The 13,998-nt window shown below is 50.9% G+C and overlaps 1 protein-coding gene across 8 annotated transcripts in view; it reads right to left on the reverse strand.

Annotated features, from left to right (window-relative positions):
* Window positions 1-13,998, reverse strand: part of LOC139409593 (HECT and RLD domain containing E3 ubiquitin protein ligase 2) — a 217,678-nt gene that overhangs the window by 154,037 nt on the left and 49,643 nt on the right. For all 8 annotated transcript variants that reach the window (XR_011634432.1, XM_071154987.1, XM_071154989.1 and 5 more), the window contains exons 13-16: window positions 13,522-13,679; window positions 7,457-7,570; window positions 5,750-6,001; window positions 817-1,010 (exon numbers count right to left, since the gene is read on the reverse strand). Coding sequence is in view for 7 of the 8 variants with exons in the window: in XM_071154987.1 (XP_071011088.1) it covers window positions 817-1,010; window positions 5,750-6,001; window positions 7,457-7,570; window positions 13,522-13,679 (718 nt within the window). In the remaining variant the exon portion in view is untranslated. The remainder of the gene's footprint in view (window positions 1-816; window positions 1,011-5,749; window positions 6,002-7,456; window positions 7,571-13,521; window positions 13,680-13,998) is intronic.

The raw sequence follows: 13,998 nt of genomic DNA on the forward strand, positions 1-13,998 counted from the left end.
TCTGAGACGCCTACCGTATCCCTTCCTCAGACCTGAACCCACCTGCTGTCCTCTATGGGTTCCTGCCATGCTCTGAGACGCCTATCGTATCCCTTCCCTAGACCTGAACCCACCTGCTGTCCTCTATGGGTTCCTGCCATGCTCTGAGACGCCTACCGTATCCCTTCCCCAGACCTGAACCCACCTGCTGTCCTCTATGGGTTCCTGCCATGCTCTGAGACGCCTACCGTATCCCTTCCCCAGACCTGAACCCACCTGCTGTCCTCTATGGGTTCCTGCCATGCTCTGAGACGCCTACCGTATCCCTACCCCAGACCTGAACCCACCTGCTGTCCTCTATGGGTTCCTGCCATGCTCTGAGATGCCTACCGTATCCCTTCCTCAGACCTGAACCCACCTGCTGTCCTCTATGGGTTCCTGCCATGCTCTGAGACGCCTACCGTATCCCTTCCCCAGACCGGAACCCACCTGCTGTCCTCTATGGGTTCCTGCCATGCTCTGAGACGCCTACCGTATCCCTTCCCCAGACCGGAACCCACCTGCTGTCCTCTGTGGGTTCCTGCCATGCTCTGAGACGCCTACCGTATACCTTCCCCAGACCTGAACCCACCTGCTGTCCTCTATGGGTTCCTGCCATGCTCTGAGACGCCTACCGTATCCCTTCCCCAGACCTGAACCCACCTTCAACGTGTGGCCCCATCCCCCATCAAAGTTGTCCATCCCAGTTTAACAGCAAAGGTTATCCTTTGTAGTTTCTATATGCCGTATACCGAACCATGACATTGTTCCACAGGTGAAAGACATCTGAACTCTCACCTGTCCTGGCCCACAGGAGATGCCCACTATGTGTTTGGAGTTGAGGCCTGGCAGAGCCTTGGGCTGCTTCTTGTTGGAGAACAAAGTATCAAAGTGCTGTAGCTTGTCATTGCTGCCCCAGCTGTGGACCTCTCCTTCATCAGTCAGCGCCAGACAGTGAGTGGAGCCGACCGCGATGTCCACCACTTTCTTCCCTAGAGGTAGAGGACAAAGAGACAGGGGAAATAAGAGTCCACGACTCCTTTAAACAGGACAGTGGTACATAAATAACTAGCCTGTCATGTCAAAGTGAAGGTGTCCAGTCTAATGCTGACATGAGAGCCGCCTGAAAATGTAGCCAAACTTAAATGAGATTTTTTATTACATACACTATATACACCCACAAGTATGTGGTCACGCTTTCAAATGAGTGGATTTGGCCATTTCAGCCACGCCCATTACTGACAGGTGCATGTATTCAAGCACACAGCCAAGCAATCTCCATAGACAAACATTGGCAGTAGAATGGCATTTATTTTATTTTTTTTATTTTACCTTTATTTAACCAGGCAAGTCAGTTAAGAACAAATTCTTATTTTCAATGACGGCCTGGGAACAGTGGGTTAACTGCCTGTTCAGGGGCAGAACAACAGATTTGTACCTTGTCAGCTCGGGGGTTTGAACTCGCAACCTTCCGGTTACTAGTCCAACGCTCTAACCACTAGGCTACCCTGCCGCCCCAGGCATTACTGAAGAGCTCAATGACTTTCAACGTGGCACCGTCATGCCATCTTTCCAACAAGTCAGTTCGTCAAATGACTTGCCACACAACCTCACAGAACGGGACCACCGAGTGGTAGGCAATACAACCTCACAGAACGGGACCACCGAGTGGTAGGCTACACAACCTCAGAACGGGACCACCGAGTGGTAGGCTACACAACCTCAGAATGGGACCGCCGAGTGGTAGGCCACACAACCTCACAGAACAGGACCACCGAGTGGTAGGCCAAACAAGCTCATAGAACGGGACCACCGAGTGGTAGGCTACACAACCTCAGAATGGGACCGCCGAGTGGTAGGCCACACAACCTCACAGAACAGGACCACAGAGTGGTAGGCCACACAAGCTCACAGAACGGGACCACCGAGTGGTAGGCTACACAACCTCAGAATGGGACCGCCGAGTGGTAGGCCACACAACCTCACAGAACGGGATCGCAGAGTGGTAGGCCACACAACCTCACAGAACGGAACCGCCGAGTGGTAGGCCGCACAACCTCACAGAACGGAACCGGCGAGTGGTAGGCCACACAACCTCACAGAACGGAACCGCCGAGTGGTAGGCCACACAACCTCACAGAACGGGACCACCGAGTGGTAGGCTATACAACCTCACAGAACGGGACCACCGAGTGGTAGGCTACACAACCTCAGAACGGGACCACCGAGTGGTAGGCTACACAACCTCAGAATGGGACCGCCGAGTGGTAGGCCACACAACCTCACAGAACAGGACCACCGAGTGGTAGGCCACACAAGCTCACAGAACGGGACCACCGAGTGGTAGGCTACACAACCTCAGAATGGGACCGCCGAGTGGTAGGCCACACAACCTCACAGAACGGGATCGCAGAGTGGTAGGCCACACAACCTCACAGAACGGAACCGCCGAGTGGTAGGCCACACAACCTCACAGAACGGAACCGGCGAGTGGTAGGCCACACAGCGGGACCACCGAGTGGTAGGCCACACAACCTCACAGAACCACCGTGTAGTAGGCCACACAACCTCACAGAACCACCGTGTGGTAGGCCACACATCCTCACAGAATGGGACCGCCGAGTGGTAGGCCACACAACCTCACAGAACGGGACCACCGAGTGGTAGGCTACACAACCTCACAGAACGGAAACACCGAGTGGTAGGCCACACAAGCTCACAGAACGGGACCGCCGAGTGGTAGGCTACACAACCTCAGAATGGGACCACCGAGTGGTAGGCCACACAACCTCACAGAACGGGACCGCAGAGTGGTAGGCCACACAACCTCACAGAACGGGACCACCGAGTGGTAGGCTACACAACCTCACAGAACGGGACCACCGAGTGGTAGGCTACACAACCTCACAGAACGGGACCACCGAGTGTTAGGCTACACAACCTCACAGAACGAGACCACCGAGTGGTAGGCCACACAACCTCACAGAATAGAACCACTGAGTGGTAAGCCACACAACCTCACAGAACGGGACCACCGAGTGGTAGGCCACACAACCTCACAGAACGGGACCACCGAGTGGTAGGCCACACAACCTCACAGAACGGGACCACCGAGTGGTAGGCAATACAACCTCACAGAACGGGACCACCGAGTGGTAGGCAATACAACCTCACAGAACGGGACCACCGAGTGGTAGGCCACACAAGCTCACAGAACGGGACCACAGAGTGGTAGGCTACACAACCTCACAGAACGGGACCACCGAGTGGTAGGCTACACAACCTCACAGAACGGGACCACCGAGTGGTAGGCTACACAATCTCACAGAACGAGACCACCGAGTGGTAGGCCACACAACCTCACAGAATAGAACCACCGAGTGGTAAGCCACACAACCTCACAGAACGGGACCACCGAGTGGTAGGCCACACAACCTCACAGAACGGAACCGCCGAGTGATAGGCCACACAACCTCACAGAACGGAACTGTCGAGTGGTAGGCCACACAACCTCACAGAACGGAAACGCCGAGTGGTAGGCCACACAACCTCACAGAACGGAATGGCAGGCCACACAACCTCACAGAACGGAACGGCCGAGTGGTAGGCCACACAGCGGGACCACCGAGTGGTAGGCCACACAACCTCACAGAACCACCGTGTGGTAGGCCACACATCCTCACAGAACGGGACCACCGAGTGGTAGGCTACACAACCTCACAGAACGGGACCACCGAGTGGTAGGCCACACAAGCTCACAGAACGGGACCACCGAGTGGTAGGCTACACAACCTCAGAATGGGACCGCCGAGTGGTAGGCCACACAAGCTCACAGAACGAGACCGCCGAGTGGTAGGCCACACAAGGTCACAGAACGGGACCGCCGAGTGGTAGGCCACAGAAGCTCACAGAACGGGACCGCCGAGTGGTAGGCCACACAACCTCACAGAACGGGACCGCCGAGTGGTAGGCCACACAACCTCACAGAACGGGACCACCGAGTGGTAGGCCACACAACCTCACAGAACGGGACCGCAGAGTGGTAGGCCACACAACCTCACAGAACGGAACCGCCGAGTGGTAGGCCACACAACCTCACAGAACGGGACCACAGAGTGGTAGGCTAAACAACCTCACAGAACGGGACCACCGAGTGGTAGGCTACACAACCTCACAGAACGGGACCACCGAGTGGTAGGCTACACAACCTCACAGAACGGGACCACCGAGGGGTAGGCTACACAACCTCACAGAACGAGACCACCGAGGGGTAGGCTACACAACCTCACAGAACGAGACCACCGAGGGGTAGGCTACACAACCTCACAGAACGAGACCACCGAGTGGTAGGCCACACAACCTCACAGAACAGAACCACCGAGTGGTAAGCCACACAACCTCACAGAACGGGACCACCGAGTGGTAGGCCACACAACCTCACAGAACGGGACCGCAGAGTGGTAGGCCACACAACCTCACAGAACGGAACCGCCGAGTGGTAGGCCACACAACCTCACAGAACGGAACCGCCGAGTGGTAGGCCACACAACCTCACAGAACGGAATGGCCGAGTGGTAGGCCACACAACCTCACAGAACGGAACGGCCGAGTGGTAGGCCACACAGCGGGACCACCGAGTGGTAGGCCACACAACCTCACAGAACCACCGTGTGGTAGGCCACACAACCTCACAGAACCACCGTGTGGTAGGCCACACAACCTCACAGAACCACCGTGTGGTAGGCCACACATCCTCACAGAACGGGACCGCCGAGTGGTAGGCCACACAGCGGAACCACCGAGTGGTAGGCCACACAACCTCACAGAACCACCGTGTGGTAGGCCACACATCCTCACAGAACGGGACCGCCGAGTGGTAGGCCACACAACCTCACAGAACGGAACGGTCGAGTGGTAGGCCACACAACCTCACAGAACGGGACCACCGAGTGGTAGGCTACACAACCTCACAGAACGAGACCACCAAGTGGTAGGCCACACAACCTCACAGAACGAGACCACCAAGTGGTAGGCCACACAACCTCACAGAATGGGATCGCAAAGTGCTGAAGCACGTAGAGCGTAAAAATCGTCTGTCCTCGGTTGCAACACTCACTACTGAGTTCAAAACTGCCCCTGGAAGCAACGTCAGAACAAGAACTGTTAGTCTGGAGCTTCATGAAATGGGTTTCCATGGCAGAGCAGCCGCACACAAGCCTAAGATAACTATGCGCAATGCCAAGCGTCGGCTGGAGTGGTGTAAGCTCACCGCCATTGGACTCTGGAGCAGTGGAAACGCATTCTATGGAGTGATGAATCATCATTAACTTCTGGTGTAGAAACTAGACTATGGCACTCAATTCGTCCAATACCTGATAATTAACAATATGTCAAGTTTAGAACTCATCAGTCCCCCATTTTGACCATTTAACACCATACTGTTCAACATTCCATAAACACCTGGTTGGGTTAGGGTTAACCCTAACCCTTAACCCCTAACCCTTAACCCTAACCCTTAACCCTAAGCCTAACCCCCAACCCTTAACCCTAACCCTTAACCCTTAACCCTAACCCTTAACCCTAACCCTTAACCCCTAACCCTTAACCCTTAACCCTAACCCTGGAATCAGGATGGAATGGGGAATCTCCAACTAGGAATCCTCCCCACTGGAATTCAGTAAACAACAGCATGTTGTAAAGCTTTGGTTTACTGAGCCGAAAGGCTACTAACCTTGTAGACTGTCCAGCAGTTTGGGGTAACGGACATGTTCCTCGGTGCCGTGGCCGAGGCGCTGGTTGTCTCCCTTCCCCCAGGTGTACACCTGACCATCCTTGGTCTGTGCTACAGAGAACTGACTCCCACAGCACACCTTCACTATATCCAGGTCCTGAAGCTTCTCCACCAGCTTCGGGGTCTTACAGCCGTCGCTGCCTCCACGACCCAGCTTCCCATAGTCCCCATCCCCCCACGACCACACCTGGCCTGAAGGGAGAGAGGCAAGGAGCGAACATTACAATGGGGTGAAATATGGAAAAAGTTTGACACCTTCAAGTTGTGAGGAAATACTCTTGTCTACTACAGGGAAATTACTTTCTACTAGAGGCAAATACTCGGTCTTACAACTTTAAATCAAAAAGTGTTACACATGAATTAACATATATGAGTGAAGTGAAGGATGAGGCCCAGAAAATATTCCATAGTAATTGATCCTAGTGTCTCAGTCCCCAGTGTTCCATAGTAATTGATCCTAGTGTCTCAGTCCCCTGTATTCCATAGTAAATTGATCCTAGTGTCTCAGTCCCCAGTGTTCCATAGTAATTGATCCTAGTGTCTCGGTCCCCAGTGTTCCATAGTAATTGATCCTAGTGTCTCAGTCCCCAGTGTTCCATAGTAATTGATCCTAGTGTCTCAGTCCCCTGTATTCCATAGTAAATTGATCCTAGTGTCTCAGTCCCCAGTGTTCCATAGTAAATTGATCCTAGTGTCTCAGTCCCCAGTGTTCCATAGTAAATTGATCCTAGTGTCTCAGTCCCCAGTGTTCCATAGTAATTGATCCTAGTGTCTCGGTCCCCAGTGTTCCATAGTAAATTGATCCTAGTGTCTCAGTCCCCAGTGTTCCATAGTAAATTGATCCTAGTGTCTCAGTCCCCAGTGTTCCATAGTAATTGATCCTAGTGTCTCGGTCCCCAGTGTTCCATAGTAAATTGATCCTAGTGTCTCAGTCCCCAGTGTTCCATAGTAATTGATCCTAGTGTCTCAGTCCCCAGTGTTCCATAGTAATTGATCCTAGTGTCTCAGTCCCCTGTATTCCATAGTAAATTGATCCTAGTGTCTCAGTCCCCAGTGTTCCATAGTAATTGATCCTAGTGTCTCGGTCCCCAGTGTTCCATAGTAATTGATCCTAGTGTCTCAGTCCCCAGTGTTCCATAGTAATTGATCCTAGTGTCTCAGTCCCCTGTATTCCATAGTAAATTGATCCTAGTGTCTCAGTCCCCAGTGTTCCATAGTAAATTGATCCTAGTGTCTCAGTCCCCAGTGTTCCATAGTAAATTGATCCTAGTGTCTCAGTCCCCAGTGTTCCATAGTAATTGATCCTAGTGTCTCGGTCCCCAGTGTTCCATAGTAAATTGATCCTAGTGTCTCAGTCCCCAGTGTTCCATAGTAAATTGATCCTAGTGTCTCGGTCCCCAGTGTTCCATAGTAAATTGATCCTAGTGTCTCAGTCCCCAGTGTTCCATAGTAATTGATCCTAGTGTCTCGGTCCCCAGTGTTCCATAGTAAATTGATCCTAGTGTCTCAGTCCCCAGTGTTCCATAGTAATTGATCCTAGTGTCTCAGTCCCCTGTGTTTCATAGTAAATTGATCCTAGTGTCTCGGTCCCCTGTGTTCCATAGTAATTGATCCTAGTGTCTCGGTCCCCTGTCTCTCTCCTCTCACCGTTCTCTGTGACAGCCAGGGTCTGTGCGTCTCCACTGCCACAGGCCACATCCAGCACCTTCAGTCCCTTTAGAGCGGTCACCAGCATGGGAATAGTCTGGTCTTCACTGGACCCTACAGAGACAACATGGTCAGTCAAAAAGCCCAGACTCAAAGACATCATTCTAATACAGCAAGACATTAGCTGATCTTTAATATCCTGATAGGGAACAGAAAGCTATGCTTGTCCTCATGATAAAGTCAGAGTTTAAAGAGAAGCTCTGAATGGTTAGGTCTAGTCCAGTAGTAGTTAGGTCTAGTCCAGTAGTGGTTAGGTCTAGTCCAGTAGTGGTTAGGTCTAGTCCAGTAGTGGTTAGGTCTAGTCCAGTAGTGGTTAGGTCTAGTCCAGTAGTGTTTAGGTCTAGTCCAGTAGTGTTTAGGTCTAGTCCAGTAGTGGTTAGGTCTAGTCCAGTAGTGGTTAGGTCTAGTCCAGTAGTGTTTAGGTCTAGTCCAGTAGTGGTTAGGTCTAGTCCAGTAGTGTTTAGGTCTAGTCCAGTAATGGTTAGGTCTAGTCCAGTAGTGGTTAGGTCTAGTCCAGTAGTGGTTAGGTCTAGTCCAGTAGTGTTTAGGTCTAGTCCAGTAGTGGTTAGGTCTAGTCCAGTAGTGGTTAGGTCTAGTCCAGTAGTAGTTAGATCTAGTCCAGTAGTGGTTAGGTCTAGTCCAGTAGTGGTTAGGTCTAGTCCAGTAGTGGTTAGGTCTAGTCCAGTAGTGTTTAGGTCTAGTCCGGTAGTGGTTAGGTCTAGTCCAGTAGTGTTTAGGTCTAGTCCGGTAGTGGTTAGGTCTAGTCCAGTAGTGTTTAGGTCTAGTCCAGTAGTGGTTAGGTCTAGTCCAGGTCTAGTCCAGTAGTGGTTAGGTCTAGTCCGGTAGTGGTTAGGTCTAGTCCAGGTCTAGTCCAGTAGTGTTTAGGTCTAGTCCAGTAGTGGTTAGGTCTAGTCCAGTAGTGGTGAGGTCTAGTCCAGTAGTGGTTAGGTCTAGTCCAGTAGTGGTTAGGTCTAGTCCGGTAGTGGTTAGGTCTCGTCGAGTAGTGGTTAGGTCTAGTCCAGTAGTGGTTAGGTCTAGTCCAGTAGTGGTTAGGTCTAGTCCAGTAGTGGTTAGGTCTAGTCCAGTAGTGTTTAGGTCTAGTCCAGTAGTGTTTAGGTCTAGTCCAGTAGTGTTTAGGTCTAGTCCAGTAGTGTTTAGGTCTAGTCCAGTAGTGTTTAGGTCTAGTCCGGTAGTGGTTAGGTCTAGTCCAGTAGTGTTTAGGTCTAGTCCAGTAGTGTTTAGGTCTAGTCCGGTAGTAGTTAGGTCTAGTCCAGTAGCGGTTAGGTCTAGTCCAGGTCTAGTCGAGTAGTGGTTAGGTCTAGTCCGGTAGTGGTTAGGTCTAGTCCAGTAGTGGTTAGGTATAGTCCAGTAGTGTTTAGGTCTAGTCCAGTAGTGTTTAGGTCTAGTCCAGTAGTGTTTAGGTCTAGTCCAGTAGTGTTTAGGTCTAGTCCGGTAGTAGTTAGGTCTAGTCCAGTAGCGGTTAGGTCTAGTCCAGGTCTAGTCGAGTAGTGGTTAGGTCTAGTCCGGTAGTGGTTAGGTCTAGTCCAGTAGTGTTTAGGTCTAGTCCGGTAGTAGTTAGGTCTAGTCCAGGTCTAGTCGAGTAGTGGTTAGGTCTAGTCCGGTAGTGGTTAGGTCTAGTCCAGTAGTGTTTAGGTCTAGTCCGGTAGTAGTTAGGTCTAGTCCAGAAGTGTTTAGGTCTAGTCCGGTAGTGGTTAGGTCTAGTCCAGTAGTGGTTAGGTCTAGTCCAGTAGTGGTTAGGTCTAGTCCGGTAGCGGTTAGGTCTAGTCCAGGTCTAGTCCAGTAGTGTTTAGGTCTAGTCCGGTAGTGGTTAGGTCTAGTCCAGTAGTGTTTAGGTCTAGTCAGGTAGTAGTTAGGTCTAATCCAGTAGTGTTTAGGTCTAGTCCGGTAGTAGTTAGGTCTAGTCCAGTAGCGGTTAGGTCTAGTCCAGGTCTAGTCGAGTAGTGGTTAGGTTCGGTCCGGTAGTGGTTAGGTCTAGTCCGGTAGTGGTTAGGTCTAGTCCGGTAGTGGTTAGGTCTAGTCCGGTAGTGGTTAGGTCTAGTCCAGTAGTGGTTAGGTCTAGTCCGGTAGCGGTTAGGTCTAGTCCAGTAGTGGTTAGGTCTAGTCCGGTAGTGGTTAGGTCTAGTCCGGTAGTGGTTAGGTCTAGTCCAGTAGTGGTTAGGTCTAGTCCAGTAGTGGTTCGGTATAGTCCAGTAGTGGTTAGGTCTAGTCCAGTAGTGGTTAGGTCTAGTCCAGTAGTGGTTAGGTCTAGTCCGGTAGTGGTTAGGTCTAGTCCAGTAGTGTTTAGGTCTAGTCCAGTAGTGGTTAGGTCTAGTCCAGGTCTAGTCCAGTAGTGGTTAGGTCTAGTCCGGTAGTGGTTAGGTCTAGTCCAGGTCTAGTCCAGTAGTGTTTAGGTCTAGTCCAGTAGTGGTTAGGTCTAGTCCAGTAGTGGTGAGGTCTAGTCCAGTAGTGGTTAGGTCTAGTCCAGTAGTGGTTAGGTCTAGTCCAGTAGTGGTTAGGTCTCGTCCAGTAGTGGTTAGGTCTAGTCCAGTAGTGGTTAGGTCTAGTCCAGTAGTGGTTAGGTCTAGTCCAGTAGTGTTTAGGTCTAGTCCAGTAGTGTTTAGGTCTAGTCCAGTAGTGTTTAGGTCTAGTCCAGTAGTGTTTAGGTCTAGTCCAGTAGTGTTTAGGTCTAGTCCGGTAGTGGTTAGGTCTAGTCCAGTAGTGTTTAGGTCTAGTCCAGTAGTGTTTAGGTCTAGTCCGGTAGTAGTTAGGTCTAGTCCAGGTCTAGTCGAGTAGTGGTTAGGTCTAGTCCGGTAGTGGTTAGGTCTAGTCCAGTAGTGGTTAGGTATAGTCCAGTAGTGTTTAAGTCTAGTCCAGTAGTGTTTAGGTCTAGTCCAGTAGTGTTTAGGTCTAGTCCAGTAGTGTTTAGGTCTAGTCCGGTAGTAGTTAGGTCTAGTCCAGTAGCGGTTAGGTCTAGTCCAGGTCTAGTCGAGTAGTGGTTAGGTCTAGTCCGGTAGTGGTTAGGTCTAGTCCAGTAGTGTTTAGGTCTAGTCCGGTAGTAGTTAGGTCTAGTCCAGGTCTAGTCGAGTAGTGGTTAGGTCTAGTCCGGTAGTGGTTAGGTCTAGTCCAGTAGTGTTTAGGTCTAGTCCGGTAGTAGTTAGGTCTAGTCCAGTAGTGTTTAGGTCTAGTCCGGTAGTGGTTAGGTCTAGTCCAGTAGTGGTTAGGTCTAGTCCAGTAGTGGTTAGGTCTAGTCCGGTAGCGGTTAGGTCTAGTCCAGGTCTAGTCCAGTAGTGTTTAGGTCTAGTCCGGTAGTGGTTAGGTCTAGTCCAGTAGTGTTTAGGTCTAGTCAGGTAGTAGTTAGGTCTAATCCAGTAGTGTTTAGGTCTAGTCCGGTAGTAGTTAGGTCTAGTCCAGTAGCGGTTAGGTCTAGTCCAGGTCTAGTCGAGTAGTGGTTAGGTTCGGTCCGGTAGTGGTTAGGTCTAGTCCGGTAGTGGTTAGGTCTAGTCCGGTAGTGGTTAGGTCTAGTCCGGTAGTGGTTAGGTCTAGTCCAGTAGCGGTTAGGTCTAGTCCAGGTCTAGTCCAGTAGTGGTTAGGTCTAGTCCGGTAGCGGTTAGGTCTAGTCCAGTAGTGGTTAGGTCTAGTCCGGTAGTGGTTAGGTCTAGTCCGGTAGTGGTTAGGTCTAGTCCAGTAGTGGTTAGGTCTAGTCCAGTAGTGGTTCGGTATAGTCCAGTAGTGGTTAGGTCTAGTCCAGTAGTGGTTAGGTCTAGTCCAGTAGTGGTTAGGTCTAGTCCAGTAGTGGTTAGGTCTAGTCCAGTAGTGGTTAGGTCTAGTCCAGTAGTGGATAGGTGTAGTCCAGGTCTAGTCCGGTAGTGGTTAGGTCTAGTCCAGGTCTAGTCCAGTAGTGGTTAGGTCTAGTCCGGTAGTGGTTAGGTCTAGTCCGGTAGTGGTTAGGTCTAGTCCGGTAGTGGTTAGGTCTAGTCCGGTAGTGGTTAGGTCTAGTCCAGTAGTGGTTAGGTCTAGTCCAGTAGTGGTTAGGTCTAGTCCGGTAGTGGTTAGGTCTAGTCCAGTAGTGGTTAGATCTAGTCCAGGTCTAGTCCAGTAGCGGTTAGGTCTAGTCCAGGTCTAGTCCAGTAGTAGTTAGGTCTAGTCCAGTAGTAGTTAGGTCTAGTCCAGTAGTGGTTAGGTCTAGTCCAGTAGTGGTTAGGTCTAGTCCGGTAGTGGTTAGGTCTAGTCCGGTAGTGGTTAGGTCTAGTCCGGTAGTGGTTAGGTCTAGTCCAGTAGTGGTAAGGTCTAGTCCAGTAGTGGTTAGGTATAGTCCAGTAGTGGTTAGGTCTAGTCCAGTAGTGGTTAGGTCTAGTCCAGTAGTAGTTAGGTCTAGTCCAGTAGTAGTTAGGTCTAGTCCGGTAGTGGTTAGGTCTAGTCCGGTAGTGGTTAGGTCTAGTCCGGTAGTGGTTAGGTCTAGTCCAGTAGCGGTTAGGTCTAGTCCAGGTCTAGTCCAGTAGCGGTTAGGTCTAGTCCAGGTCTAGTCCAGTAGTAGTTAGGTCTAGTCCGGTAGTGGTTAGGTCTAGTCCAAGTCTAGTCCAGTAGCGGTTAGGTCTAGTCCAGTAGCGGTTAGGTCTAGTCCAGTAGCGGTTAGGTCTAGTCCAGTAGTGGTTAGGTCTAGTCCAGTAGTGGTTAGGTCTAGTCCAGTAGTGGTTAGGTCTAGTCCAGTAGTGGTTAGGTCTAGTCCAGTAGTGGTTAGGTCTAGTCCAGTAGTGGTTAGGTCTAGTCCGGTAGTGGTTAGGTCTAGTCCGGTAGTGGTTAGGTCTAGTCCGGTAGTGGTTAGGTCTAGTCCAGTAGTGGTTAGGTCTAGTCCAGTAGCGGTTAGGTCTAGTCCAGGTCTAGTCCAGTATTGGTTAGGTCTAGTCCAGGTCTAGTCCAGTAGTGGTTAGGTCTAGTCCGGTAGTGGTTAGGTCTAGTCCAGGTCTAGTCCAGTAGCGGTTAGGTCTAGTCCAGTAGTGGTTAGGTCTAGTCCAGTAGTGGTTAGGTCTAGTCCAGTAGTGGTTAGGTCTAGTCCAGTAGTGGTTAGGTCTAGTCCAGTAGTGGTTAGGTCTAGTCCAGTAGTGGTTAGGTCTAGTCCAGTAGTGGTTAGGTCTAGTCCAGTAGTAGTTAGGTCTAGTCCAGTAGTGGTTAGGTCTAGTCCAGTAGTGGTTAGGTCTAGTCCGGTAGTGGTTAGGTCTAGTCCAGTAGCGGTTAGGTCTAGTCCAGGTCTAGTCCAGTAGTAGTTAGGTCTAATCCAGTAGTAGTTAGGTCTAGTCCAGTAGTGGTTAGGTCTAGTCCAGTAGTGGTTAGGTCTAGTCCAGTAGTGGTTAGGTCTAGTCCAGTAGTGGTTAGGTCTAGTCCAGTAGTGGTTAGGTCTAGTCCAGTAGTGGTTAGGTCTAGTCCAGTAGTGGTTAGGTATAGTCCAGTAGTAGTTAGGTCTAGTCCAGTAGTGGTTAGGTCTAGTCCAGTAGTGGTTAGGTCTAGTCCGGTAGTGGTTAGGTCTAGTCCAGTAGCGGTTAGGTCTAGTCCAGGTCTAGTCCAGTAGTAGTTAGGTCTAATCCAGTAGTAGTTAGGTCTAGTCCAGTAGTGGTTAGGTCTAGTCCAGTAGTGGTTAGGTCTAGTCCAGTAGTGGTTAGGTCTAGTCCAGTAGTGGTTAGGTCTAGTCCAGTAGCGGTTAGGTCTAGTCCAGTAGCGGTTAGGTCTAGTCCAGTAGCGGTTAGGTCTAGTCCAGGTCTAGTCCAGTAGTAGTTAGGTCTAATCCAGTAGTAGTTAGGTCTAGTCCAGTAGTGGTTAGGTCTAGTCCAGTAGTGGTTAGGTCTAGTCCAGTAGTGGTTAGGTCTAGTCCAGTAGTGGTTAGGTCTAGTCCAGTAGTGGTTAGGTCTAGTCCAGTAGTGGTTAGGTCTAGTCCAGTAGTGGTTAGGTCTAGTCCAGTAGTGGTTAGGTCTAGTCCAGTAGTGTGACCAGGAGAAACAGGTGAGAGGTCTCACCGTGTCCCAGCCGTCCGTAGTTACCCCTGCCCCAGGTGTACAGCTCTCCATCAGCTGTGATAGCAGCGCTGTAGGTGCTCCCACAGGCTACCTGCACCACATTCTTCCCTGTCTGCTTCCCTGTGAACGCTGTGATCACTGCTGGCTCCTCCAGATACCTGGTGGGGCAGAGGAACAGGTTATGATACCTAGGAGCAGAGGAACAGGTTATGATACCTAGGAGCAGAGGAACAGGTTAGGATACCTAGGACAGCTAGGAGCAGAGGAACAGGTTAGGATACCTAGGAGCAGAGGAACAGGTTAGGATACCTAGGACAGCTAGGAGCAGAGGAACAGGTTAGGATACCTAGGACAGCTAGGAGCAGAGGAACAGGTTAGGATACCTAGGAGCAGAGGAACAGGTTATGATACCTAGGAGCAGAGGAACCGGTTAGGATACCTAGGACAGCTAGGAGCAGAGGAACAGGTTAGGATACC

Source organism: Oncorhynchus clarkii, chromosome 5, assembly GCF_045791955.1.
Source record: "Oncorhynchus clarkii lewisi isolate Uvic-CL-2024 chromosome 5, UVic_Ocla_1.0, whole genome shotgun sequence".
NCBI lineage: Eukaryota > Metazoa > Chordata > Actinopteri > Salmoniformes > Salmonidae > Oncorhynchus > Oncorhynchus clarkii.